Here is a 27,206-nt window from a genome sequence, read left to right on the forward strand (position 1 = left end):
TATGCTACATAGGTACTCCCTTAGATGTTACATCATACTGTTGCAGGATGTCTGATATATAATAGTCTTCCTTATATTACATACATATATGGATGTTTCCTTCGTCAGCTATATGTTATATACGTCCATTTGTATGTGAGATCCTGACCGCCTATATTGTTTCATACCGAAACTACGAACAGATGGAACACTTATACACAAAGTATTATAAAACATGTGTTTTCAGTTATATGTTTGCTGTACGTTAAGTCCAAAAACTAGAGGATTTACAAATGTAACATACGATTTTACGTACGCCACATACATTTTTTTCTCAGTACAGTCTAAGATGAATGTTTATTGTTTAGAGTGTTTTGCCCAGTGAACACCATATATCGCTAACATTGTAATTAATTGTGTGTGTGTAATGTATTTGCTTATTACATACTGCATGCAAGAAGAAATAAAACACTGGTCATACATGAATTAGAAACTCCAACCGGAAGTAGGCTCAAATCTTGCAAACGGTGCGAGATATTGAAAAAATAAGTGAAAAGTCTCCCGTTTATGATACCCCTTGCCGATTTTTATCAAGGCGTCTTTCATTAGTGTCTGTAAAGGAACATGTCATGTACAGATGTTATGAGGAATGATAAGGAGATTCATGCTCATATGTGAATAATACGCTGTATAGAGAGCGCGGGTTCAGCTAGTTCAAAATAAAAATTACATGGAGAAACATTAACTAAATATTGTATACAGCGGTACTAAAAATACAAATATACATATAAACTGTATAAATTAACAAGAGTTACCAATCGCGTTCATTCATAAGTAATTAATAATCTGGTAAGACGAAGGTGTCTTATGTGCTACTCATTTCTTCAATTTTGCCTAAGAAAAGGAAACTCACATAGTTTTAAAATGATGGTTTCAGATCAGTAACCTTACACTTATAAACATAAAATACAACTTCCCTACACTGTGCATAAATACTCTGCCGGGGGAAATTATGTAATAAGTTATTTCCACATGCACTCAGTCAATTTTACCGTTTTTATAGATCTACTCTAATCCGCACCTATCTTTCTTTGAAACCCATGGAAAGATAAAACCGGAAGAACGCCATCCTTAATTTAAAAGACAGTATATTAAGATGTTCTGACCAGGGGCGGATTAAGGCTTTTGGGTCCCTGGAGCCGACTATTTCAAGGGGGCTCTATGTTACGAATAATTCCAGCCCATAAATTTTCTTTGCTGCCTTCTACAGCCTCATAGGCTCATCGAAACTCCGAGAACTATGCTGTAATATTTTAACATGCTCCATGCCATTAAATGTGATCTTAATGGCATTATTGATTGTAGATAATGCTAATGCTGTATTAGATTCTGCTTCGCAGATATCAATAATTAGAGAGGATTTAATTTCACCTAAGACAAAGATATTGAATATCGAACATGAATAAAAGGAATTACTCAAAATTCTCTTTTGATACACAAGATAGCAATTGTACGTTTCAAAATTATTGGGAGAACATTTCATCATGCTTTTCTCGTGTTAAGTAATTTTTCCGAAGACATGTTGTTAAGGAATGACTTTTTAGTATCTGAGAGAGCCCAAATTGATTTGAATAAGAACTTTTTATTGTTAAGGAGATTTGGAAAACCTCCTAGATTTGCTCTAAGTAATGACAGAGATATTTTAAAGGAATTGTCACTACAAACTAATAATTTGGTTGGTAATAGAGGCCCAAAATAACTCACTCCGTCACAAAATAAGTATCGTGAAGACGCTGGTGGAAGAAGACTTAACTCTAGCGAAAAAATTCGTATGGGTCTGAAAACTATAATATAATAAGTTGATTGCTATATTTTAATATTAAAGAGAGGGTTTTTTGGGGGGCCCCTGAGCCTGGGTTCCATTGGCTCCGCCCTTAATACGCTCCTGGTTCTGGCAACACATACAATACTCAGTTGAAAATGTACCATTGCTTAGCCGTAGACTTCCAGGAACTGTAACGGAATGAAGTTTATGTTACACCACGATATAATACTGCAAATGTCTCCAGCAAATTATCTAATATCTGAACTTAAAAATTACCGGATATAAAGGTCCTTGCACTTTCATTTCTAGTTAAGAAAACTTAGGAGTTTTGTTTTAAAGAATGTCAGATCCGAAAAGGAAACTAATTGTCCCTTTACGACCTTCAAGAAGGGTCAAGAACGGGTTCTATGCTTGTCAAGTAGAGAAAAGGGAGAACCCATCCCTGTCTCCCAAGAACAGATTTTTTTTTTTTTTAATTTCCTAATTATATCAAAACTGAAGACATCACCGTTGCTGCAGATCTTAAAAAGAAAAAGAAAGAAAAAGAAAAGTACAACAACAACATTTGCAATCTCGTTTCTTCTATAATCTCAGCAAAAGAAGCTATTTCGTCAATTTCTTTGTTCGTGCAAGCTAAGCAGAGGATTGGCTCCTTGGAATTTCCTATTTCAATTTCCTTACCACGAAGATTACAATCTGCGTCCTTCTCTTGTTTGTTTCTATGGCTTTGATTATCTTCATGAACTCCCAGAGGAAGGCAAAATTTTTGGTATCATAAAAGATTTTGATGAGCAGATATAGCATTGAGATACGGAGGGGATTTCTTTACTTGTTTAAAAGTGTGTATGAAGACGTCGAAATGATGGTAGATAACAGAGGGAAGAAATATTAATTACAAAATATGAGAATGCGGTTCTTCTTAAGATCTATTCCGACATTGATCTAACTGCTGATAACATTCGAGTTTGTTCTAGCAACAAAAAGCTCAACGTTGCTCCTTCGTGGCTAAGCGGTTAGCGTACGCGCCTTTGGCGTGGGAGACCCGGGTTCAATTCCCGGCGGGAGCTCATGTGGTTCGGATTCCACGTTAATCAGTAGGTCCATGTCTCATATAGCCTCGCTGCTGAACGGGACGTTAAACTCAAAATCAACTCAACTCAAAAAAGCTCAACGTTGTTTGATTAATTTGGGAAATAGCTAGGCTATATGATGAATATGGAAATTACTGTTTCATTTCGTATATATTTTGTTATTATTGAAATAAATATAATTATAAGCACATGAATCATGTCTAGAGAGACGAGTAGGTGCTGCCATGGTCTATATGGGAAAGCAGAATTCAATCTTGGGCGCTATTAGTTTTATAGAATGTTATGCTAATTGCTAATATTGCCACAGAGCGTAGTTCAGTAAATCGATAAAGAAGCCCCAACTATAACTCCTGTAACTTTATTATTATTATTATTATTATTATTATTATTATTGTTATTATTATTATTATTATTATTATTATTATTACTAAAATTTACATTTTAAACAGAGTACCTTGTGCTGTTTATAACCAAGAACCTGAGTGAAACAGACTACGAGAACGGGTCCCAGAAGCAAACTAAGCCGACCAAGTCTAGTTTTTTTTTCTTTTTCACACTTTTGTTCTTCAAATGTGTCCCCAAATAGATTAAAATATAGGAACGGGAAGGTAAATAGGCATCATTAATATTCGTATCGCGTATTTGTATCTCTTAATCACTTTTCTTTTAGTTCTCGCAACAAAAAGCGAACACGACTCGTTTGGTAGCACAAGGAAAACTTCTGTGCATTTGGTCTCGTATAGTTGACCGTACAAGATAATGTTACGCAGTCATTAGGAAAAAGAAAGTGTTTAAAAATACATATAAAAGTAGTTTAATTGTGTGTCTCTAAACAGCGGATATTCAGCTAAATTAAAAACTTCTACCAGCCTGCTATATATATATATATATATATATATATATATATATATATATATATATATATATATATATATATATATATATATATATATATATATATATATATATATATATATATATATATATATATATATATATATATATATATTTCTTTCCTATCCACGTAAGCTGCCTATAATTTGTCCAGCGCAATATCTAATACGTTTCAGCTTCTGTTCGTCCGCTTTCACTCGCCTTTAGTAGTGGTGTAACCTTTTAATTATCTAATCTCGTGAGTTTTTGCTTTAATGTACTGTATATACTATAGTTCATAATACACGTATTAGTAAATCAAACTGATGAGTAATGTATGTATAATATTCTTGTAATGTGACTTAACAAAAAAACGCAGCGACAAAATGACACATTGCTAACGTATACTTGTAAACGTAATAGCAAAACAGTTAGGTGGTAGTCTCGATGGTTAGGCGTGTTAATAACAAGAAATGTGTGTGTATAAAACGAAGTGTTGTAATCGTAACAACGACATTACATTATTATGTATGAGTAACGCGTTATGGCGCCTTTAATTGTAACTAAAAGCATGTTTGAACCCAATTATCACTTTTTTTTTCTTTTTTGATAGGGACACTTGGAATGTTCTAGATTAAATTCTCGGTGTGTAGCACTAGCGACAGTGGATGTACACAAGGGGATATTACGCAAAGTGCCTCATTGAATTCGGGGGGGGGCGGATGTAATTTATACGAGATAGAACTAAAATTTGCATTTAAAATGTATAAAATAAACAAAAATCCTACATCATGATTAACACTTAACTGTAAAGTTTTGTATAAAGATAAGAGATAAATTGGTACATCTCTTTGGGCTGAGCAAAATGATACGCGTGAATGTAGAACTTCATGCGTCGTCTTGGAGAAAATTGAGAAAATAAAATTTCTTTTTCAGTCTAAAAATTAATTAATACTGTAAGAATTCTCTACTTCTATGGTACAGGTTTTGCTACACAATGTTTTAATTTTTTAATATATATATATATACAGAGTTAGCATAAATGATTCAATCATTTTGAAAAGGCTATATTTTCAAAAGTATTACACGTACACAAATGAAAGACAATGGCGTAGGGAAGGGGGGCCCGGAGGGGCCGTTCCCCCCCAAAGAGGTCCGACAATGTATTTAGTACTTTGATGTTTGTAATTTTTTAATATATTTTTATGTTTATATATTTTTTTGTTTGTAATTTTTCTATATGTACCTATAACAGCACTTGCCCCCCCATACACACATCCTAGCTACGCTACTGATGAAAGATATATGAAAGGAACCACAAACTCACCAAGTCTATACTGTGTGCCAGCACGAGTTCATTATCTTTCCGATCGGACGTGTCAGTGTGAGGTTAGTAACTGTCGAAAATAGAGAGAAATCAAGAAAAAAAAAAGTTTTTGTGTGCTTGAATATGCCAGGATATTCGTCTGTTATAGCTGTGCAACGCGCTTTTAGAAGAGAGTATGGAAAAGAGCCACCATGTAAACAAAGCATTTTGAGGTGGTATCGGCAATTCAATGGTACTGATTGCGTTTGTGAAGGAAAAAAAAAGCACCTGGCCTCCCAGATCTCCTGATTTAACTCGCTGCAACTTCTTCCTGTCGGGGGTACGTTAAGGACCTTGTTTACGTACCCCCACTACCGCAATCCTTATTAACAGGACTATGCTACAAAATGTATGGAATGAGATCGAGGAATAATTAACACTTCTGACCAGAGTATATACATACTTATTTATTAAAAACTAAAATACAGTGTAGCGGTGTCGACAACTTAACGTTATCTTCATCAGACACTAACTAGATAAAGATAACGTTGTGGAAACTGTTACACTGTATTTTAGTTTTTAATAAATAAGTGTGTATATATACTCTGGTCAGAAGTGCTAATTATTTCTTTAATGAGTTCCAGAGTCGCGATGGATAGAGTTGAATGAGCTCGAGTATTGTCTGGACGTGTGTCGAGTCACCAAAGGGGCACGCATTGAACATTTGTAGAGGGTGTATATATATTCTATGTGTGCACGTGTAATACATTTGAAAATACAGTCTTTTCAAAATGAATGAATCATTTATGCTAGCCCATATACTCATATATTCACTAGTGCTGTCGAAATCGGTTTTTGAAAAAACCGAAAACCGGTTTTTGAAAAAGTGAAATTTCATAAAACCGAAATGTCGGTTTTGAAAACCGCTTTTGCGGTTTCGGTTTTGAAAACCGCTTTTGCGGTTTCGGTTTCGAAAACCGCATTTGCGGTTTCGGTTTTGAAAACCGCTTTTGCGGTTTCGGTTTCGAAAACCGCTTTTGCGGTTTCGGTTTTGAAAACCGCTTTTGCGGTTTCGGTTTTGAAAACCGCTTTTGCGGTTTCGGTTTTGAAAACCGCATTTGCGGTTTCGGTTTCGAAAACCGCTTTTGCGGTTTCGGTTTTGAAAACCGCTTTTGCGGTTTCGGTTTCGAAAACCGCTTTTGCGGTTTCGGTTTTGAAAACCGCATTTGCGGTTTCGGTTTTGAAAACCGCTTTTGCGGTTTCGGTTTTGAAAACCGCTTTTGCGGTTTCGGTTTTGAAAACCGCTTTTGCGGTTTCGGTTTTGAAAACCGCTTTTGCGGTTTCGGTTTTCAGAAAATCGGTTTTCCGAAAAACCGAAAACCGCAAATGTCACAAAAATTCTACAGCATTAATATCAAGTAACGACGAGAAAACAGCAAAGAATCTTTCCCCACACCGGATCTCAGTTGCCAGATTGAGGGAATTTTCCCTCGGCGGCTTAGGGAAAAATGATCAAAATTTGCAGAAGGAAAAGAAGGTATTTTTTCTTAAAATGTCCTAAAGTGTAGGGAAATTCTATACTTTTACAATTGGCAGAATAAAAAAAAAAAAAAAAAGCTGCAATTTCTCAAAGAGGCACGGCTATCGTTATTGGGAAGTAAAAAGATACAGAATAAAATATGATCGGTGTTTCCGTCTAGTATAAACTATTGCAGGTGTCTGGGACTTGCGATAAGAAGCCAGTCGACACATGCAAAACCACAACATTCACATTTATCGGAGTGGCAACAAATCAACAATAAAATTGTGTATTGCGATAGAGATTTTCTTTCTTTCTTTTCTCTTTCTTTATATTAAGAAAGGGAGGTGGTGCCTTTTTGTTAACAAAAGAAAGAGTGGCAGTACTATTTTTAAAAATATGGGGAGAGAGTAATAATAATATAAAAGATGTCAGTCTAAGTGGATGATATTTCAAATTGAATTTCATGAGTTGCATGTGTAGTGATCTTAAATAGGGATATACCTTATTTCTATTGAGTGTTGGCTTATTACCCTATTTTAGCGGGTACCACCCGATTTTCAGGTTATATATTCGTCCCCCGCTTAAACTTATCTTAATCACGAAAAACCACCCGCTTTTTGGGATTGGAGAAAAATCTAAGAAAACTTAGTTGATAAAGTGTTGGTATGATATATTCCCCGTAAACCGCTACACCTTTGACAATCTCAATCGCGATTGAGTTAAATTTGGACTCGCGCTCAGGCTCAAGCTCTGGGCTATCTGAGCAGTGCGCGTGTGCAGAATCATTTGCTAATAAGAGATCTGCTCTAATGCACAATGGTTTTCTTTGTATAGTTCATGTGTTTTCTATGTAATGCATTGGAGGTTCTATACGAATGAATATTCGTTTGTAGATGTTGTAACAAACATACTTGAATTATTCATACCTTCACAAGCTACAAGAATGCCGAACGACAATTTTAAGTGTAACTTTAAAGACTCTTATAGAAGCGAATTTACGTTTCTTAGCCAGGGCAGAACTCAGTTTGAAGCAAAATGTACAATCTGGAAAACTGTTTCGTTTGAAAAGTAGGATGCAGGGAAGCAAATTGGACCTCCCCTGATTTTTATACATTTTGTAAACTAGATCACGTGGAACACGAATCTGAAGGCGTTTTGACATTCCGACCTCCGGAACTCGAGATATTAAAACTTAAAGTTGAATATAGACGCTATATGAAAAAAACACAATATTCTCTATACGAAACATATTATGTCCTGAGAGATATATAAAGGTAACGAAGAAAGTTCTGTCGCTTTTTGTGGAATTCTGTGTAAAATTTACCCTCATACTGTGAGTTTAATGCGAATGGAGATAACGCGAAGGTCAGTTGGTGTGGGTATATCCGACATTCTACCTGGTTGTGGAAGTTCAGTTACAACGTAAACGTATGTAAGGACGGAGTGAATATGGAACCTTCACAGAGCGTCATAGGGGCGTGTATGCTGTACGAGTTCCAACTTGGATCAAACGCCACTGTAGCGGGGCGGAAGATACCTCAGGCCTTTGGTGAGGGTGTCGTGATTACGCAGACAGTGCAAGGGTGGTTTAGCAAGTTTAAGAACGGTGACGAAACACTCACGAAAGACGCACCACACGTGCCGGAAGACCAACACATGTACAAAATGAGGATCTTCAGGTAGCAATTGAGCCGAACAGACATGTGAGGAACTGCTGCTAACATTCAATGTTAGTCGAGAAACCATTCGCCAGCACCTCCATCAATTTGGGAAGCACTACAAGTTGGGTCTATGTGTCCCAGATGATTTGTTTCCGGGCCAGAAAGTCCTCCTGTGTGTTTGGTGAACTGCTCACGACATCGTGCATCGGGAACTGCTACCGGGCGGTCAGAGAAGAACATCAATCCAACTGTCTACTGTCAGCAGTTGAGCCGTGTTCAAGAAAAACTCAATACCCTGGAGCCAACACTTCTCAATCGCGAAGGGGTTCCCCCATTACGGGACAACGCTATGCCCCACATAACTAGAATGAGCCGGAACACCATCCTACACCTTGAATGGGAAACACTATTGCATCCGCCATACTGTCCGGACATTATACCGTCCGGTTATCACCTGTTCCTTTCCTTGGACACTCACTTTAGAGGACTCCAGTTCAACTCCGTAGTAGAGGTGCTAAATGCACTTGATACCTTCTTCGCTTCACGGCAAACCAAGTTCTACCGCGAAGGAATCCATGCCCATCCCGAACGTTGGCAGAAGGTCATTGATACTGATGGGTACTATTTTTGATCTTCCAGGTACGTCTTTGGTGACATATCTATGCTCTAAGTGATAGGTCAAAAAGCGACAGAACTTTCTTCGTTACTTTTATACATATTACATAAAACTACTGTATAAGTTCTAGTATCTCGAGATCGGGAAATCGGAATGTCAAAATTCGTTCAGATAATTGCTAATTTTGGTCCAGTTTACAAAATATATAAAAATCAAATAGTGTCCTTTTTGCTTCCTGGTTACTTTATGTTTGAATATCTCGAGTTCCGAAATTCGGAATGTCAAAATTCCTTCAGATTCGTGTTTCTCGTTGTTTAGTTTACAAAATATATAAAAATCAGTTGGGGTCTAGTTTGCTTCAGTTTTCACTTGATGTTCGAATATCTCGAGTTCCGGAATTCGGAATGTCAAAATTCCTTCAGATACGTGTTCCTTGTGGTCTACTTTACAAAATATATAAAAATCAGGTGGGGTCCAGTTTGCTTCCATGGTGAATTTATGTTCGAATATCTCGAGTTCCGACATTCAAAATGTCAAAATTCCTTGAGATTCGTGTTCCTGGTGGTCTAATTTACAACATATATGAAAATCAGGTGGGGTCCAGTTTGCTTCCCTGCAGCCGAAAAGTACATTGAATAGTCGTCAAAGAAATAACTAAAAAAAAAGCTAAGGATCGAACGTCAGTATTTGTCACCCTAATTTAGCTGTGACTTGTACAACCATCGAATTATCCCCTTCGCACTGTGCTGCACATATTACCATAATAGTCTTGGAGCAAATAAAAAAAGTTAAAACACACATATAAATCAATACATTTGTCTCGATCGATAGATGCTTTCACAATTGTTAAAAGGTGTAATTAAAAACAGCAAACATTGTTTCTACTTTGAAAAGGACAATCCCTTATAAAACCGCAAACACGGTTTCGGGCGGCTTTCGCTTTCGAAAAGAGCTTTTTCGGTTTCGGTTTTGAAAACCGCATTTGCGGTTTCGGTTTTGAAAACCGCTTTTGCGGTTTCGGTTTTGAAAACCGCATTTGCGGTTTCGGTTTTGAAAACCGCATTTACGGTTTCGGTTTCGAAAACCGCTTTTGCGGTTTCGGTTTTGAAAACCGCATCTGCGGTTTCGGTTTTGAAAACCGCATTGCGGTTTTCGGTTTACAGAAAATCGGTTTTCTCAAAAACCGAAAACCGCAAATGTCACAAAAATTCAACAGCACTAATATTCACCCAAAGGCAAAGTCCGTTGCAAAGATTTCGCCGTCTATTGAAATTACATTTGAGGACGTGTCCAGCTTTATGATATTTGCAGTTCGACATAAGTTAAAAGAGGATAATTATAATGTCTCAATAACTGATGCCGTGGATTAATATAATACAGAAGTATTAAAGGAATAATAGATGATTTTTTATAAAAAAATATGTAGGAAAATACACGCATAACGGAAATTGAAAAAAACAAAAGTTGTACATCCAATATGGCGATTACAACTTCTAGGAAAATTTTAAACTATAATGATTTGTGCAGAAAAGAAAAATCATCGATCGAAAAGTGCTCATGAGAAACACACTATAGTCCGCGTCACACGAATTGGCGTGTGGGATCAGCCAATAAGCTCGTAGTACACTGTTATTAAACCTTCATAACTGATTTTGTTCATTTTTGTGGACAATTATGAATGATTAGATTTCTCCCTGAAGGTTTAGTAACAGCGCACTGGGAGCTTATTAGCTGATGCCACACGCCAATTTGAGTGACGCAGACTATAGTGTCACTGTATATATTTTTAAACTTAGAGGATCACGCCCATTTCAGACTCATTTAGTCATGTTTCATTTGAAGCAATCTTTAAAATGATTTTCAGATGTGAAATGAGTAGTTACTATTTCATGACTATTTGCTTAAATATTTTCATAAACTGTATATACGTTTTTGTCATTTGTTTTCCCACTACGTATTTTTTTTTTTTTTGTTTGTTTGTTTATATTTCATAAAAGAAACGTTATGTAGGTCAGATGTGAATCAGTTCCCATATCTCCATCAGAAAAAGCCTTGTCCTGCCCAAGAGAAAGAAAGAGACAACACATAATACTTGCTGTGAGATCATACGATATATAGCTGCAAGGGAAAAATCTCAAAAAGGGTGTGAAGGATACAATATAGTATCATGAAAACTATATTGTGTAATCACCGTAATCACTTTTAAAGCTAGAGAACCATCCTACGTTGTAGAGACCAGTGGCAGCAACTCGGCACCAAAACAATCAGAATAACGTGATTAGAATTAAGGAAATTGCACTTAGTTAAAGAAACAATGATGTGTAAAGAAACCATCAAAACTCGAAATATGTTGAGAGAGGAAAAATGAAATGAAATCTTTAAGTTTTGCATCTCAGGATTATGCCGGCTAGGCTAAAAGAGATGATGATGATGAGAAACGAATAGCATGGTGGAATGAAGAAAGTGGGAGGAAACGGGAGAAGCCCGAGAAAACCACGCACACGGTGTTTATCCAACACATGTTAGGAGGGGACGATGTCTTATTGAAAGAGCGCTCATAAACGCTGCTTTAAATAGTAGTTCTTATTGCAAAACATGCCAATAGCTCATATTAATTATTTCGAACTACCATTAGTTCATTGTCTTCCAGGACTGAAGGTATACAAATGTGGAATACATTAACAGCACACGTCAGTTTTGAACTTTATACATAAAACGTTCTTTTGTTGGTTTAGTGACTATCAAGCGCGTCTTTGGTGTACAGGGTCTCGGGTTCGATTACAGGTCTGAGAGCCTTGAAATCTGAACATATTATAATGGTTCGGATTTTATCTTCAACTGCCCCTAAATGGTCATCAATTTGTCGATGTGGAAGAGGTCAAAAGGAAATCATTCCAGAAACACTTATTTTGGAGCACTTCAAGAACAGGACTAGTAATATGGTAGCAGAACTCTTAACTCTAGTACGAGGGGATGCTGGTTCAATCGGAGGCTATGAGGGTTTGTGATGGACAACATGATGTCCGTTGGTTTTCCCTAGATTTTCCCGTTTCCTCCTACATTGTCGACCCACCAATTCTTTCAGAATAATTTATTTTGGTTAAGAGTCTTCATCCCGGCGAAATTAAAATACCGCTAATTTTACAGTAATTATGTGATATCTTCAAATAGATAAAAGATAATCGAAATGTGGAACAACAACGCCCTAGACAATATTATTTTACATGAGATATCGTTATCACGACTCACTTATCTGCTTTCGATTTCGAGCCATTTTGAAAATCGGCATTTATTTTCGCGTTTCTAAACAGCTGAAAACGGAAAGCCACTAGGTGACTTGTGACAACGGTACCTCATGCAAAATAATATTGTCTAGGGCGCTCTTGTTCCATATTTCAATTATCTTTTATCTATTTGAAGATATCACATAATTACTGTAAAATTAGCGGTATTTTAATTTGGTGTCTTCCCGTTGTGCCTACTTCCCGTTATGCCTACAGGCCCTCCAGCACTTTGTAGAAAATATTTTTAATGATCTTATCTGTAGGCAGAACGGTAATTCCCGTTGTGCCTACTTCCCGTTCTGCCTACTCTTTCGAGACGGGGAATTCTGTGCAGGGAGGGATCTTTTCTAGGGATTTTTTCTTTAGTAATTCTAATAGATTCTGTAAGAAGAATAACTATTCCTTTAAATTTCATCATATATTTTAAATGTTATCTTACTTGCTCTTCTCAGAAAAAATGACTAGGTACAGTTTTGTTATTAGCAGCGTTATTCACGTCTACTTTAGTAGAGATGTGTTTTTTTTAATACTTACAGAGAAATGGAAAATTAATTGATTCAGTTACAAGAAAATAAACTTATTTCGGTCTAATATCAAGTCATTTCACAAAAAAAATTTATTCGGTTTTCCAGTATTTCATCTCCAACGTGCTACGACTCATAGTACGTAAAATGTGCCACAGTTCACATCCTTAAGACATGTTTGATGGCCATATATTAAACAAATAGGGCTAATGCAACAGGATGCATAACGACAGAATGCAACAGAATGCAACGAAATACGGGGGGAAAGTGCTCGCGTACGAAGGGTTCTTATACCGGATTAATAGACGTAGTAAAGAAAAGACATATTGGAAATGTACACGTGGGTGCAAAGCGACAATTGTTGTTATGGGTGACGATGTTTTATCAAAGAGTGGAGTACACTCTCATGAAACAGAAAGGAGCAAAATTGAAGCAAGATGCTTAATAGACAGGATGAAGTGTAAAGTGTCCGAGAATCCTGTAGATGCAGTTCCAAAAGTTTACAGGTAAGACTAAATTTTCTTTTTAAATGAGTAGTTATTTTATTGGTTAGTTCTATCTTCTAGTTAAAAATTAACTACTTTTTTCTTTCGTTTTTTAACATTACGTTAAGAGACACCAAATAGTTGATCTGGGTAAACTGAAGTCAGTTTCTTGAAGGTAGTGGCCTAGTATCTCGCTAGTCGTGTGATACAAGTTCAAGTTAGCAGTACAAATAATCTCAGTTTACAAGTTTTGACTTCAAGGTTATTGCACTAGTCAGATGAATGTATTTTGCAGGTAAATTTTAACGAAACTATTCATGTATTTTTTTTATTTATTTCATTTGTTTCTATCTTCAGAGAAGTGATTGCAAAGGAAGGGATACAGGAAGAGGTTGCAGCCGCTTTGCCAACATTTGAGGGAATTAAACATACCCTGTATAACTGTAGAAGCGCAGAAAGGCCTGAACTTCCCACAACAAGAAATTGTATTAGGTTAGAGGGCAGGTGGAGACAGACATTAACAGGAGAGGAATTTCTCTTAATTGATGATGGTGTTGATTCTGATCGATTATTGGTAACTGAATTTATTATTATTCAATTTTAATTACAATAACTTTCGTAAAGTACTTAATGTTAGCAGTGTTAAGTTTACAGACATTAATTAATATCATCTAGTTTGAATTTACTTAATAGGATCCTCAAAGTTTAGTTTTGGAGCCAGAGGTGTACTAATACAATTAACTGATTCAAATAAGGGATTTCAATTGTATTATATTCTGGGCACGAGCTTTAGATAACTTTAACATTCAAGTATGCATCCTTAAATTTTTAGCTAGAATTAAGTATGCTGGTCATCACACTTCAAGCTTGCAGCATGTCTGAAAATTCAATATTAAATATATATTTTGTTTGAATTTAATAAGTTTGTTAATATGTTAATTAGCTAATACACTAATAATTATCAATATATTAGGGGAGCTAAATATTAATATTATATTCTGCAGGTCTTTGGGACAACCGGAAATTTACGGAAGCTTTCAACCACAAAGACAGTTTGGATGGATGGTACTTTTAAAGCAGCTCCCCGTATATATCAGCAGCTGTACACCATACATGGGACATATTTGGGGCAGACTTTTCCGTTTCTATTTTGTTTATTGCCTTCTAAGAAAGAGGAAGACTATCGTAGGATGCTGCTTCTCATTAAAGATGCGGCTTCTGCAAATGGTCTTTCCTTTAATCCTACTACAGTGATTATAGACTTTGAAAGAGCGGTAATCAATGCCGTTACTGGTGTTTTTCCGGATGCAGCCATTCGTGGGTGTTTCTTCCATTACACCCAATGTTTATGGAGGAAAGTTCAGTCATTGGGGTTGTCCACTTTTTATGAAGAAGACAAAGAGGTCAGGAAGTGGATAAGACGTGCTGCTGCACTACCACTTGTGCCAGTGGAGCAAGTGGGTGACATGTTCCTGCATCTCCAGGAAAATGCCCCGGAAGTACAAAACGCAGAGAAGTTTCATGACTATTTAGTCGAAACATGGCTGGACGATGCAGACGCCATTTTCACAAAGTAAGTACGATATAGTAGTTACCTTATTTTCTACGCTATTTCACTATCTGTTTTTCGTTTGATTTTTTTTTTCAAATATATGTGGTTTTCGTTTGGGAAACGAAATCTACGTTAGCAGTGATTAGTATTTCATATATAGGCCTACTCATTCGGTCATTTTAGTCCTTTATGTTTTTCCATTAGTTTCGTTTGTCATTGTTGTATTGCCTATGTGTTCTACAATTGTGAGCTCAGAAGTGTCTGGATATGAAATGGTGCATAGTGTCTTTAATGGAGTGTGGTAAGCGTAATTATTATTCTCATTCCATAAAAAATCATTTCTGAGATCTGCATGCCAATACGAAATTTTAATCTGCTCATACCAGAGATCTGAAATTAACTCTATACTAGTGTAATGATTACAAAACTGAATACTTATAAATTTACCGTGTTACTAACAACAAACAACAGACGTTATCCTTAACGTTATCTACGACAGACGTTAACATGCAACTTCCAATCGTTGTTGAATGTCTATTGTCAAGCTTTGATTTGTTTTATGTAATTAATGTTTCTCTCTTTTCCAGAGATATATGGAACCAATATGATAATGTTGAGGGAAGAACAAATAATGTTGTAGAGGGCTGGCACTCTAAATTAAACAGAAAACTGACAAGAGAACATCCAAATATTTTTACATTTGTACAGCTGTTGCAGCAAGAACAGAGTGAGAATGAAGCTTGTATGCTGATGTTGGAGGTAGGAAAAAAGCCGAAGGAACCAAAGCTGAAATATAAGCGAATTGAACAAAAAATAAAATCATTGAAGGCACGTCTGGAATCACATGTAATAGACTTGGTGGCTTACACAGATGCAGTTGCATACTGTTTGCATTTAGAACAGTGATGGTGAGATGTTTTAAATATATTGGCTATATTAACGATATATGGTATTAACATTGACGATATGTAGTATTTACATTGACAATATAAGTATATGTAACATTGCATGTAGTATAGAATCGTGTTAGAAGACAAATTACCTGTTAAGGTAATGCCAAAGAAGGAGCAGTGATGTAAAAGACAAAGGCTCTTTTTTTGCAAAAGGGCCGCCTTATGCATCCTCTTGCATTGTTTGTTTAATGTATGGCCGAACATGTCTTGAGGATGTGAATTGTGGCACTTTTTAGTACTGCAAGCCTTAGTATGCTGGAGATAAACTACTGGAAAACCGATTAAAATTCGGTTGTGAAATGAATTGATATTAGCCCGAAGTAAGTCTGTTTCGTGTTCGTTTCAGATACAATGTCAAACGGGTTACTGGCAACTGAATAGGGATGCGCTCGAGTCGAGTCGAGACAGAATTTTGCTGACAAAATTCGAGTCGAGACACAGCTCTTCCAATAGAAAAATATATATTTTTCGAGTCGAGACATCACTTTTACAGCACATTTTCGAGACGAGACAGTCTCAAATCTTGTCTCGTGCGCATCCCTACAACTGAATCAATCAATTCGAGGAAAGAGATATGATGGAGACAAACACTCTTTTTAAAGGCCGCCTTATGCATCCTCTTGCGTTGTTTGTTTAATAGTTGGCCAGACATGTCTTGGGGATGTGAACTGTGGCATTTTTTAGTACTGCAAGTCTTAGCATGCTGGAGGTAAACTACTGGAAACCCAAATAAAATTTTGTTCTGAAATTGCTTCATATTAGATCTTTTTTTTTTTTTTTTTAATGTTTGTTTCACATACAATGTCTAACATTCTTGCAACTGAGTCAACCAATTTTCCATGTATGATGAAACTTGTAGAGGTGGTGGTTGTTTTTACAGAAGCTTTTAGAAATACTAAAGAAATATTCCCTACAAAAATTCCTCTCTGCACATAATTCCCCGTCTCGAAAGAGTAGGCACAACGGGAAGTAGGCACAACGGGAATTACCGTTCTGCCTAGAGATAAGATAATTAAAAATATTTTCTTTAAAGTGCTGGAGGGTCTGTAGGCAGAACGGGAAGTAGGCACAACGGGAATGAACCTTTAATTTCGCCGGGATGAAGACTTAATCATTCGTTTTGTTTAGGCTACAGGGCATGAACGTTGGACGAAAAAAATAAAAAAAAAATCATTTGTTGAACAACAGCCCTTTAAGCACATTAGTATTGATCTCTTCTTGGATAATTTTGGTAGGAATATTGATTGCCAAAACTTAAATCAAGTAAATACGTAGTCTATAGCTGTGTAGTATCTAAATTTTTTGATACCTTCTCGTAAACTGATACAAATCTTAATAATCATAAACAATAACACTGGACAAATTGTAATATTTCAGTAGGAAGCCTATCCTCTTGCTTTGCCTAAGTTTAAAGCTCTTGTGGTAAACAATAGAAAACCAAACTTCAAACTTCTTGGCGTTACTTTCGCCAGTGGCGTATTTAGGATTTTGTTTCGGAGGGGGGGGGGGAGGCTATGCACAACACGTGAAAAAGCACTTGTATTTTTCCTTTTGGAAGCCCACAAATTTTAATGAAGTTTTGCATATACAAATTTATTTCCAGGGGCTTGAGACCCATAGCCAACCCCTAAATACGCCACTGCTTATTGTTATTATATATACAGGGTGTATCAAAAAGGATTTTGCAATTTTGAAAACTCATATTCATTTTTTCATCTATCTTACAGACATTGTTTTTGTGTCATTTTGTAGCAAAATACTCAAGTACAAATCAAATTTTGACTCAAGTAGTACACTAGTTCAGAAACAAGCCACCGCAAGCGCTAGCGACAGTTGTAGAAAAAAATGGCTGCCTTTACTGGTCCCGAGCGTGTTAGTTGTGTGTTTTGGTTTGAAGAATCCAAGTCTGCGACAACTGTGCAATTTTCGTACAAAGTATTGTAAAGATCTTCCCAGTATGTCTACTATTTATCAGTGGTATAAGTGTTTTATCGAAACTGGATGTTTGGTAAGACAACAAATCATCAGATCTACTATTTATCAGTGGTATAAGTGTTTTATTGAAACTGGATGTTTGGTAAGACAAGAAATCATCAGGTCTACTATTTATCAGTGGTATAAGTGTTTTATTGAAACTGGATGTTTGGTAAGATAACAAATCATCAGGTCTACTATTTATCAGTGGTATAAGTGTTTTATTGAAACTGGATGTTTGGTAAGACAACAAATCATCAGGTCTACTATTTATCAGTGGTATAAGTGTTTTATTGAAACTGGATGTTTGGTAAGACAACAAATCATCAGGTCTACTATTTATCAGTGGTATAAGTGTTTTATTGAAACTGGATGTTTGGTAAGACAACAAATCATCAGGTCTACTATTTATCAGTGGTATAAGTGTTTTATTGAAACTGGATGTTTGGTAAGGCAACAAATAATCAGGTCGTCCTCGTACGTGCTGCAGCGGGTTTGGAAAGAAATCGACTTCAGGTGGGATATGTGCTTCATCACCAATAGAAGCCACATTGAACCTCTTCAGGTATAAGGTTTAAAAAAATATATATTTTGCTACAAAATGACACCAAAACCACGTCTGTAAGCTAAACAAATAAATCAATATAAGTTTTCAAATTTGTAAAGTGCCGTTCGATACACCATATATATAAGGTGGATCATTTATCCTGATATGTTACTGTAACTTTTAAACTAATAGGTACAAAACATTGAGATTTTGTACCATGCAAATATCGGCAGGTGGGGGGGGGGATATTGTTTGGCATACTCTGTGGTACTAACAGTGTCGCTAACATACAAGGCTAACAGTGTTGCTATCTCAACATAAAATGGTATTTTTTTTTATCAAATGGCACTAGTGTCAGATTATTACATATTTCAAATTTCCCCATACAAAAGGAAAACATACAGTACCATACTTGCGTTGCAGTGTTGCAAACTAACGACGCTCACAGTATCACAAACATCCAAACCTTGGTGATATCTATGGTAGTGATAACGCATATAAAACAGGCGGGGCAATGCACATTCAAAGTACTTTAGTGTATAATATGGGTTTCGAATGAATACGAACAAAGTAGCAAGGGATTGCATTTTTTTTAAGCATTTATTTCGAAAAACTTGATCTTTATGTCAGTTGAAAAACTATGAATAAAATTCGATGCGATGCGCATCTAAACATGTTTTTTTAAATCAAGTCCTTTGGAAAAAAATCAAATTTTCAATTCCTTGCAACTTTATATATCCTTGTTCGAAATACGTCATATGATGTCGGTAGTATTCGACATTTTAGTACTTCAGATGTGTGTTACCCCGACCGTCCCACTTGCGTTGTACAGTCAGAGACAAAAGTTCTTTGTTTGATAAAATTTATTTTGGGAGTAACGGTGCTATGGCTGAAATGTACAGAAAAATACATTCTTTTTAATTTACTGAAAACTACTCCAAACTGTTATTCCATTCTGAAGTTATGTACAAAAATAATTTTATCAAACGGAAAAAAAATTTGTCACTGGTTGCACAATGCTTCAAAATTTGGTTGTTGTTCAACGTTTGTGATAACGTCCTTAATTTGTAACAAGTGCCGTATGTTTTCCTTTTACATGTATATTTGAAATATATGATAATATCTGACATAGTGACATTTGAAAAAAAAATACAACTTTATATTCGGTTGGCAACACTGTTAACCTTGGGGTATCAAAGAGTATATTAAATAATGTCTCCCGGCCCGATATCTGCATGGTATAAAGTTTTAGAGTTTGTTGTTCATTAGTTTAAAAGTACCAAGAAAAATAATCCTCCCATGGAAAACATCGGAGTTGGCTACAACATAATTCATTCAAATGGTTAGTCAATCACCTCACAATATTGGGTATACATTTTGCAAAAAAAAAAAAAATACTGTAGTACCACACTGGTAATAAAACCAGGGACTACGCATGTAAAATATTATTGAAGCACAACAGTACAGATTCTCATGAAACCCAATGTACGGAGGGAGTGACTTAATTAAGCCTTTCCTAATAATTCGGAGAAGGTTACGCCCACTTTTCAGTGATAAGTGAAAGGGAAATTCAAGAAATGGAGGGAGGAGTTTTAATATGAGAACAGCCCAAAGGATGTTAATTACAAGTTGTTCCAGATAATTCCATTAACGAATCACAATGCATATTATTTTTTTTCTTTATTCATTTTCGACTTTGAAACTTCCGAGATGGTAACGCCCTCTCTTCAAAGAATATAAAAGTTAATTAAGAGGTACATTGATTATACATCTTTCATTATAGCATTACGTAACGAATTGATGTTTTCGTTTCGCGGTAGATATTCAAAATCATTGTGGATCAAAATTTCGAGGCAACTGGAAGTAGGCCTACTTACTCATACAGATGGGAACCAGTAATCCTGTCAGCAGATTCTTACCTGTAACAGGAAAAAAAAAATATAACAATTAATTACTGTATTATGTGCTTAAGTTATTTCTTTTACAAATAGCAATAAAAATAGCGACAAACGGAAGAAAATACAAAACTTTCGGTTCAGTATACCGCCCTTGAGTGTGTTTAGCATAATTTATTGTTTTGTTCTTAAATTCCAGTAATTAAAGACAGCTTCTTGTTTTTAGGTAAATTATAGTGTTTATTGTCATTCAAGCTAATTTTACTATAAGAATTACCACAGCTACTAGAATTGAGGAAAAAGTATTATTTCTACATAACGAAAACTAAACGTAATCGTTGGCCAGGAGCAAGGTCGGAACTACAACCAAAGCTATAGATCTAACTATTACTTGTCGCAACTAATTGCATACTTAGCTAACAAACAGAAACGGATCATTTTTCTATTGAACAGCGACTAGTTGCATAGGGAGAAAAAGGAAAATGTGTAAACAGTATAACTGTATGAATTTTACAAAAATAAAAACTTTCGCTTTCAACGGAAAATTAAAATTAATACGAAGAGAATTTACTTTTTGCTATTATGAGAATAAACATACATTAGCTTTTTTTTTTTTTAAAATGAATAGTTAGTACAGCAAGTGACGCAAATAACACAATTAGTTCTTGTTTCACTAATTAGGTTTATACTTTTGTGTGCTATTCAATATATCTGCCTTAAAAAATATATATGACTATGTTTGTGACTTCATATCTCTTAAACCACCCTACCAGTAGCGTACGCAGGAATTTATTTCGGGGGGGGGTCCAAACTCAATATGAGGGTATTTTATATTAAAATTCCTAAAATCGCCCCTAAAATAAGGCTAAATTTACACAAAAGTCGAAATTTCGGGGGGTCCGGTCCCCAGGACCCATACCCTGCGTACGTCCCGACTGAACTCAATTAAATTTGCAACATAGACGAGGTTCTGGCCTGGGATGCTTTTTCTCATTTCACTTTTACAGCGCAACTTAGGGGAGGGGGAAAGGAAGATATAAAAAAGTGATCGAAAATTAGCAATATTAGTGTCGAATCCATAGATTTTAAGGTCACTGAAATGAATGGTAACGCTCTTGATCTTCCAAATTCAGCTCCGCAACCTGTGGAGGGGGAAGATATATATAAAAAAAAAAGTGATAGAAAATAATAGATATAAGTGCCGAATTCATAGTTTTCGGGGTCGCTGAGATGAACAGTGACATTTCCGATGCGTTTTAAATCTAAATTCAGTCCTTTATGTCCGAAATGAATCGTATTCTCCCCGTGCGAGGAACGGGTATTCTGCTAATATATAATAAATGCATTTTACTATGTTTCTATATAGATGTGAAACGTGAACCGTGAAACCACGAACAACTCAGATATTAATATTTACAAAAACGACATTGGAAAGATGCATGCCAGGAATAACTCGAAGTCCTAAGAATTGGTTTCCCCTGAAATGAAGATTGAAAAACCTGATCAGAGTTGCGAAGAAGCAGATGTGGGGATGCTACACAGTCAAACGAACAATGGAAGATAGATGCCATTGTTTTACTGGATTGAGAATTACCCCCGTTTTTGGAGAAAATGTCCCACGTCCTTACGCCGTTCTGTTGGGACTTTAAAAATGTAGGTATGTATTTAGGTGTGTGTGTGTGTGTGTTTGTATCATTTCATTAATGTGCAGAAATGGTAGTAATAAATATAAATACTGAGTGCAAAATGATTTATTTATCAACATGTAACAACCCTTATAAGAAAATAATTCTACGTGCTTATACTTGAGTTTATAATTCGCTCTCGGGTTCGATTCCCGGTGGGGACACTCGGTCGAAAAAAAGTCTAAAAGCTTTTTCAGGCCAGCCATCCTGAATGAGGTTTTCCTGAGTTTTTCTCATTCTCACCATGCAAATGCCGGGATGATACCTAAGTTATAGATCCCAGGCCGCTTTCTTCCTTCCCCAATCCTATCTTCCTTCTTTTTTGCCTGATAATGTGATTGCCGAGGTACGCCATCCCTCATACGGGACGGGCTAAAGATACAGAAAACCCAGATATCTAAGTCCTAAATCCTAAATCGAATTTACAATTGAAACCGTAGTTTCATTTTCTTCATTTTTTATAACTAATACAAGTTGGTTTACGATTTATTTTGCTTCTTAACCATTAAAATTAAAGTATTCTTTCCTTTATTATTTTTAAACATTATTATATTATATACAATCTTTAGCCGAAAAAACTACACGATAATTTTCTACATTTGATTCACAGTTTGTACCTACTTTGCCACCTTCCAAGGTAAATTAGGCTCAACAGTTTATGTTCGTAATGAATGTTGTGGACTTCGGTGACACCATTCTTTGGAATTACGCCTGGTCCCGCGCTTTGAGGTGAGGTGAGGTGATTTTGAGTTTTACGTCCCGTTCAGCAGCGAGGCTATATGAGACGTGGACCTACTGATTAACGTGGAATCCGAACCACATGAGCTCCCGCCGGGAATCGAACCCGGGTCTCCCACGCCAAAGGCGCGTACGCTAACCGCTTAGCCACGAAGGAGCTCTCCCGCGCTTTGAATTCTTATCATGATGCAAACAGGGTATTTGGGTTTGAAATTCTTGAAATGGGAAATGCCACATGGGAGATATTTTGCTATCATTTTATGCAGATATAAGTAAAAAAATTCGCTAAACTGAATTTAGTTTGTTAAATAAAATTGCATATTTGGTTTTGAGCCATTTTAAAAATTATCTTCGTTGTTCTGTTTTAAGGGAACAAAATAATAATAATAATAATAATAATAATAATAATAATAATAATAATAATAATAATAATAATAATAATAATAATAATAATAATAATAATAATAATAATAATAATAATAATAATAATAATTATTATTATTATTATTATTATTATTATTATTATTATTATTATTATTATTATTATTATTACTATTATTATTATTATTATTTAGGGAGTTCACTGCCCGCTCTAACCCCTCGCTAACAACGGTCCTGATTGCAAACATTATCAGTTGTGAGTAACTTCATCAGCGTAAAGAAATCCATCGTTGAAAATGAAAGACAAACGTAAATAACAAAGAATTTTCTGAAGGTCGTATGGCGTCATATTCTAAGCTATGTGCTTCAATTGCTTCCATGTACTTGTAGTACCTTATCAACTCAAGGTCGGTACAGGTTTTGTTTAAATGTTATATTTTTTTTTTCCAAGGAGGAATGAAATGTCAAATTACAAATGAAATGTCAAAAGTAAATTAAAAATAAACTTTAAAGGTTCATAGCTCCAAAACTATGAGACCTACCGTAGTCGGGTCAAGACTTCACTTAGGAACTAATATGTGCTCAACCCAAAAATACATATTTCAGAATCCTAAGGTACTCACGCAACAATTATTTAAGAGGCAGTTTGGCTACGGACATATAATTTGAAGTACTCACCAGCTACCTCTATAAAAATTGTTGCGAAAAGTTCCGCATGATTCTGAAACATGGATATTTGGATAGGGCACATAGTAGTTCCTAAGTGAAGTCTTGACCCGACTACGGTAGCTCAAATAGTATTGGAGATATGGACTTTTAAACTTCATTTTTTTCATGTTTTCGGCAGCCTATAACTCCGAAAGGAAGCATTTGTGCACCCAGGTTGGTCTATCCTTTTCGTCTTATCTTGGTGTCAGGAATCACCTTCCAAACGTTGTCGGTGTTGCTTTGAAACACCCTGTATAAGAAAAACTTTGGTAAAGCGAACTCCTTTATTGAAGAAAATTGAATAAAATCAACAGAAATATTGAAGAAAATGAACAGATCGAACGATCGATTTTTTTTAAAAAAATCAAGTTAACCAAGAATGATGCTGTAAATACACCCACGGTTCACACTTCCCAACGGAGAGTACTCACATAGTTTGAAAAGTCATCTTATTCACATTCCACTGTGCCCTTGTAGTTAAGGACAAAACATGCCCATCAAACACCACACCTTCTTTGACATATGAGCAATGCCCTCTGAATACCTAACACACCAAATGTATTCAAGGCGTGAAAAATTCAATCCAAGTGTGGATTGTAGCTACATAAGGCTGCGTGGGAAAATGTTGAAGATTCTTTTAGTTTAATGTTAACATAATAATAATAATAATAATAATAATAATAATAATAATAATAATAATAATAATAATAATAATAATAATAATAATAATAATAATAATAATAAGTTTGATAGAATACATGTTCATTTTCTTTAACAGTGTCCCTCTTCACATAAAATGGGGACAGGATGGATCAGAGGTAAAGCTCTTATCTCTGGTGCGTAAGACCCCTGGCTCGATTCTCGACGAACTACGTTTTTGGTGGCGTTTCCTCCCAGTTTCTCATTCCAGGAGTTCCTCAATAATCATTCACTTCTGTAATCATTGCCTCTCGTAACCTAACGGGCATAAACGTGGGATGTTAAACTGAAATATTTCATTTTATTTTCTTCATATAAACATGCATTCCCTACCATTCCCTCAGTGGAAGGTATGAGTTCGATTCTTGGCAGGAGCTCATGTGGTTCGGATTCCACGTTAATCAGTAGGTCCAAGTCTCATATAGCCTCGTTGCTGAAAGAGGTGCTAAACTCAAAATCAAATCAAACCAAAACCCATTCCCTGATGTTCAGATTCCAAACAGACGATCCCGATATTCCGTCTCCTCACTATTTGCCCATTTGAATGGAATGCCTCGGTTTGATTGTGTTTTTTCCTTCTTTACACCAAAATAATAAAGTATTTCTTCTTTTGACCCCTCCTCCGCTTATAAGTTCTTGTCAGTGTCCGCCACAATATACCCCTCCTCCTCTGGGAAACTCTGCAAATGTATCTATATATTACAATTGGTGATCTCACACTGGTCTTAAGTCCAATGCAATTATGGTGCAACATAAAGCAATTCTTTATACATTTTCTCCCAGTTTCGGTTAACTTTGCACGATTAGATGAACATTCTTATCGATATAAATGACTTATGATTATACCTAGGTATTTAATTTCAATAAAATATCCCTTCATCTCCTTGTCCTTCATATCTGTGCCCATTTGGATGTTCAGAACGAGTTCTCTCGTTTCTATATGATTAGCGTTAAGTGTTTTCGGCACGGGAAGTCCGGGTTGGATTACCGGTGAAAGCTCATGTGGCTTGAATCCCAAGTTAAACTGTAGGTCCTTGGGTCATATGGCCTCGATGCTGGAAAAATGCTAAACTCCATTTTTTTTTTAAAAAAAAAGCACATCTTTTGAACATTTAGAAGTGATGTATCATTATACGTATAACTTAACCCTCCTTTTATGTTTATATTGTTGCAGCTCCAAGATTTAAGAAAACTAAATACCTTTCTGTTTCAACAATATACAGGGTGGCCCAAAAGTAGGTATACAGTCCCGTACTGATCCGGTCACTGTATTTCATATCATTCATTATTATCAAACAGGTAGAGCTAGTTTCCTTATTATTTGTTCTTAATGTATTTTTACTTATACCTTAAGCTCGAAACAGCAGAAGCAAAGAAACCCATAAACTAGAACGTTATACTTGACTAATGCTGGGATGTATACCTACTTTTGGGCCACTCTGTATGAAAAAATCAATGAGAGGAATTACAACAGGAGTATCCACAGGTGAGTTTTAGGGTGGGGGATACGCCTATGAGATTATTTGGGAAGGGGAAACTCGAACATTTGGGGAGGTTGGCCGAAATTTACCAATGATCAAGGGTCCAAGCCCTTGGTCTAGAAGCGCACCCTCTGGATTACAACCCCCAACCCTCCCTATCATCGATACGTCACTGACCAATCCAATTGTATACACGAAATCAAAACCACTACAAACTGTAGTGTTTCACTGTTTTAGTTGTGATGGGTGTGGCTCTGTCTCTCTCTCTCTCTGGAAGCAACAGAAGTTATAATACAGTACGTATTAAAGTAGGTCTCATGGACCTTACTCATACGTCAGAAATAATGCATACTTTCAAAGTAAGTTCGAATAAAGAATGCATGACTACAACACATATGTATGTAGGCTGGTAGTGTTATGTAGGTTGTTTAATAATTCTTGTTCAGCTGTCGATTTCCTGATTTATACAGAAGACACCGACAACACTTGTATAATTTGTGAACGAATATGTTGTTTGTCCTTTTTCTTATTGTTCTCTATTGGGAGGAGAGCCAAGGGTAACACCGTCTATTTTATAGGTGATTCGACCTTCACACTTTTCATCTGAAAGTAGGAGAGGGTTTAAGACGTTAATTGCGCCTCTGCCACAATTGAATCAATGATAACAGTTTAATTCACTTTCTACGTACTATAGATGACTAGTGACCGACTAACTAATTGCGTGCGATGCTCACAGAACATTTGTTTTGGATACAAATCTGAGTAGTAATTTGGATGTTTGCTTAAGAAAATTTTCCTCGACTGACACAAAATGTTTCCTTTTTTTACCAAATTTTCCCTAGTTCGTTGTGTGTCCAATTCCTATAACAGAAATTATGCGATAAGATCAATTTAGCGATACTAAAAGAAGTGGCGACCACATTTGTTTTATTAATTCGCTTTTTGGTTCTATTTTTGATTCTTTTCTTCATTTTTTAACAGAGGCCACGATGGCTCAGTGGTAGAGCGTTCACCTCTGGTGCATGGGGTTCCAGCTTGCGCCATGTGAGCTTTGTGGTGGAAAAACACTATTTGCGTGGGTTTTCTCGTGTTTTTTTCGATTTCTCCCACTTTCTTCACTCCACCATTTCATTCATTTCTTATCATTACCGTTTCCTTTAGCCTAGCCGGCATAACTGAGGGACATAAAACGATTTAATTTCATTTCATACACAAATACACCCAGCCACTAACAGGTGCCGATTATTCTACTTTGAACAGACACACACACATGCTATTGTCTTGGTTTATTTATGAAGAACAAAGAAAAGTCTAAGCGTTTACGTTAGTCAATCAGTTAGCGTAAGAATTTCCCTGGATTTTCACGTTTTATCGAAAAATCCCTTTTTGCTAAATTTGGCTACGAAATTTCCCTACATTAGGGAAAT

General features: G+C 36.0%; 2 protein-coding genes across 4 annotated transcripts in view; one reads left to right on the top strand and one right to left on the bottom strand.

The window, feature by feature from the left end:
* The window catches only part of LOC145693640 (uncharacterized), a 389,003-nt gene that overhangs the window by 174,829 nt on the left and 186,968 nt on the right, over positions 1-27,206 (bottom strand). The window contains exon 3 of one of the 3 annotated variants that reach the window (XM_081769827.1): positions 20,070-20,111. The exons of the other annotated variants lie outside the window; for them this stretch is intronic. The gene's annotated coding sequence lies outside the window, so the exon portion shown is untranslated. The remainder of the gene's footprint in view (positions 1-20,069; positions 20,112-27,206) is intronic. 3 annotated transcript variants of the gene reach the window in all.
* Positions 13,048-14,743, top strand: LOC145692580 (uncharacterized). Its single transcript, XM_081767892.1, has 3 exons — positions 13,048-13,187; positions 13,524-13,740; positions 14,171-14,743. Exons 1-3 carry the CDS (start codon positions 13,048-13,050, stop codon positions 14,741-14,743), a joined length of 930 nt encoding a protein of 309 aa, XP_081624018.1.

This window comes from Thermobia domestica, chromosome 8 (genome assembly GCF_964235325.1).
Source record: "Thermobia domestica chromosome 8, izTheDome1.hap1.1, whole genome shotgun sequence".
Taxonomy (NCBI): Eukaryota; Metazoa; Arthropoda; class Insecta; order Zygentoma; family Lepismatidae; genus Thermobia; species Thermobia domestica.

Excerpts from the sequence above, each read along its gene's own strand:
- LOC145692580 (XM_081767892.1), top strand. The coding sequence starts at position 13,048 with ATGGGTGACGATGTTTTATCAAAGAGTGGAGTACACTCTCATGAAACA. Across the intron at positions 13,188-13,523 it reads GCAGTTCCAAAAGTTTACAG|AGAAGTGATTGCAAAGGAAG; the intron begins GTAAGACTAAAT and ends TTCTATCTTCAG. Across the intron at positions 13,741-14,170 it reads TTGATTCTGATCGATTATTG|GTCTTTGGGACAACCGGAAA; the intron begins GTAACTGAATTT and ends TATATTCTGCAG.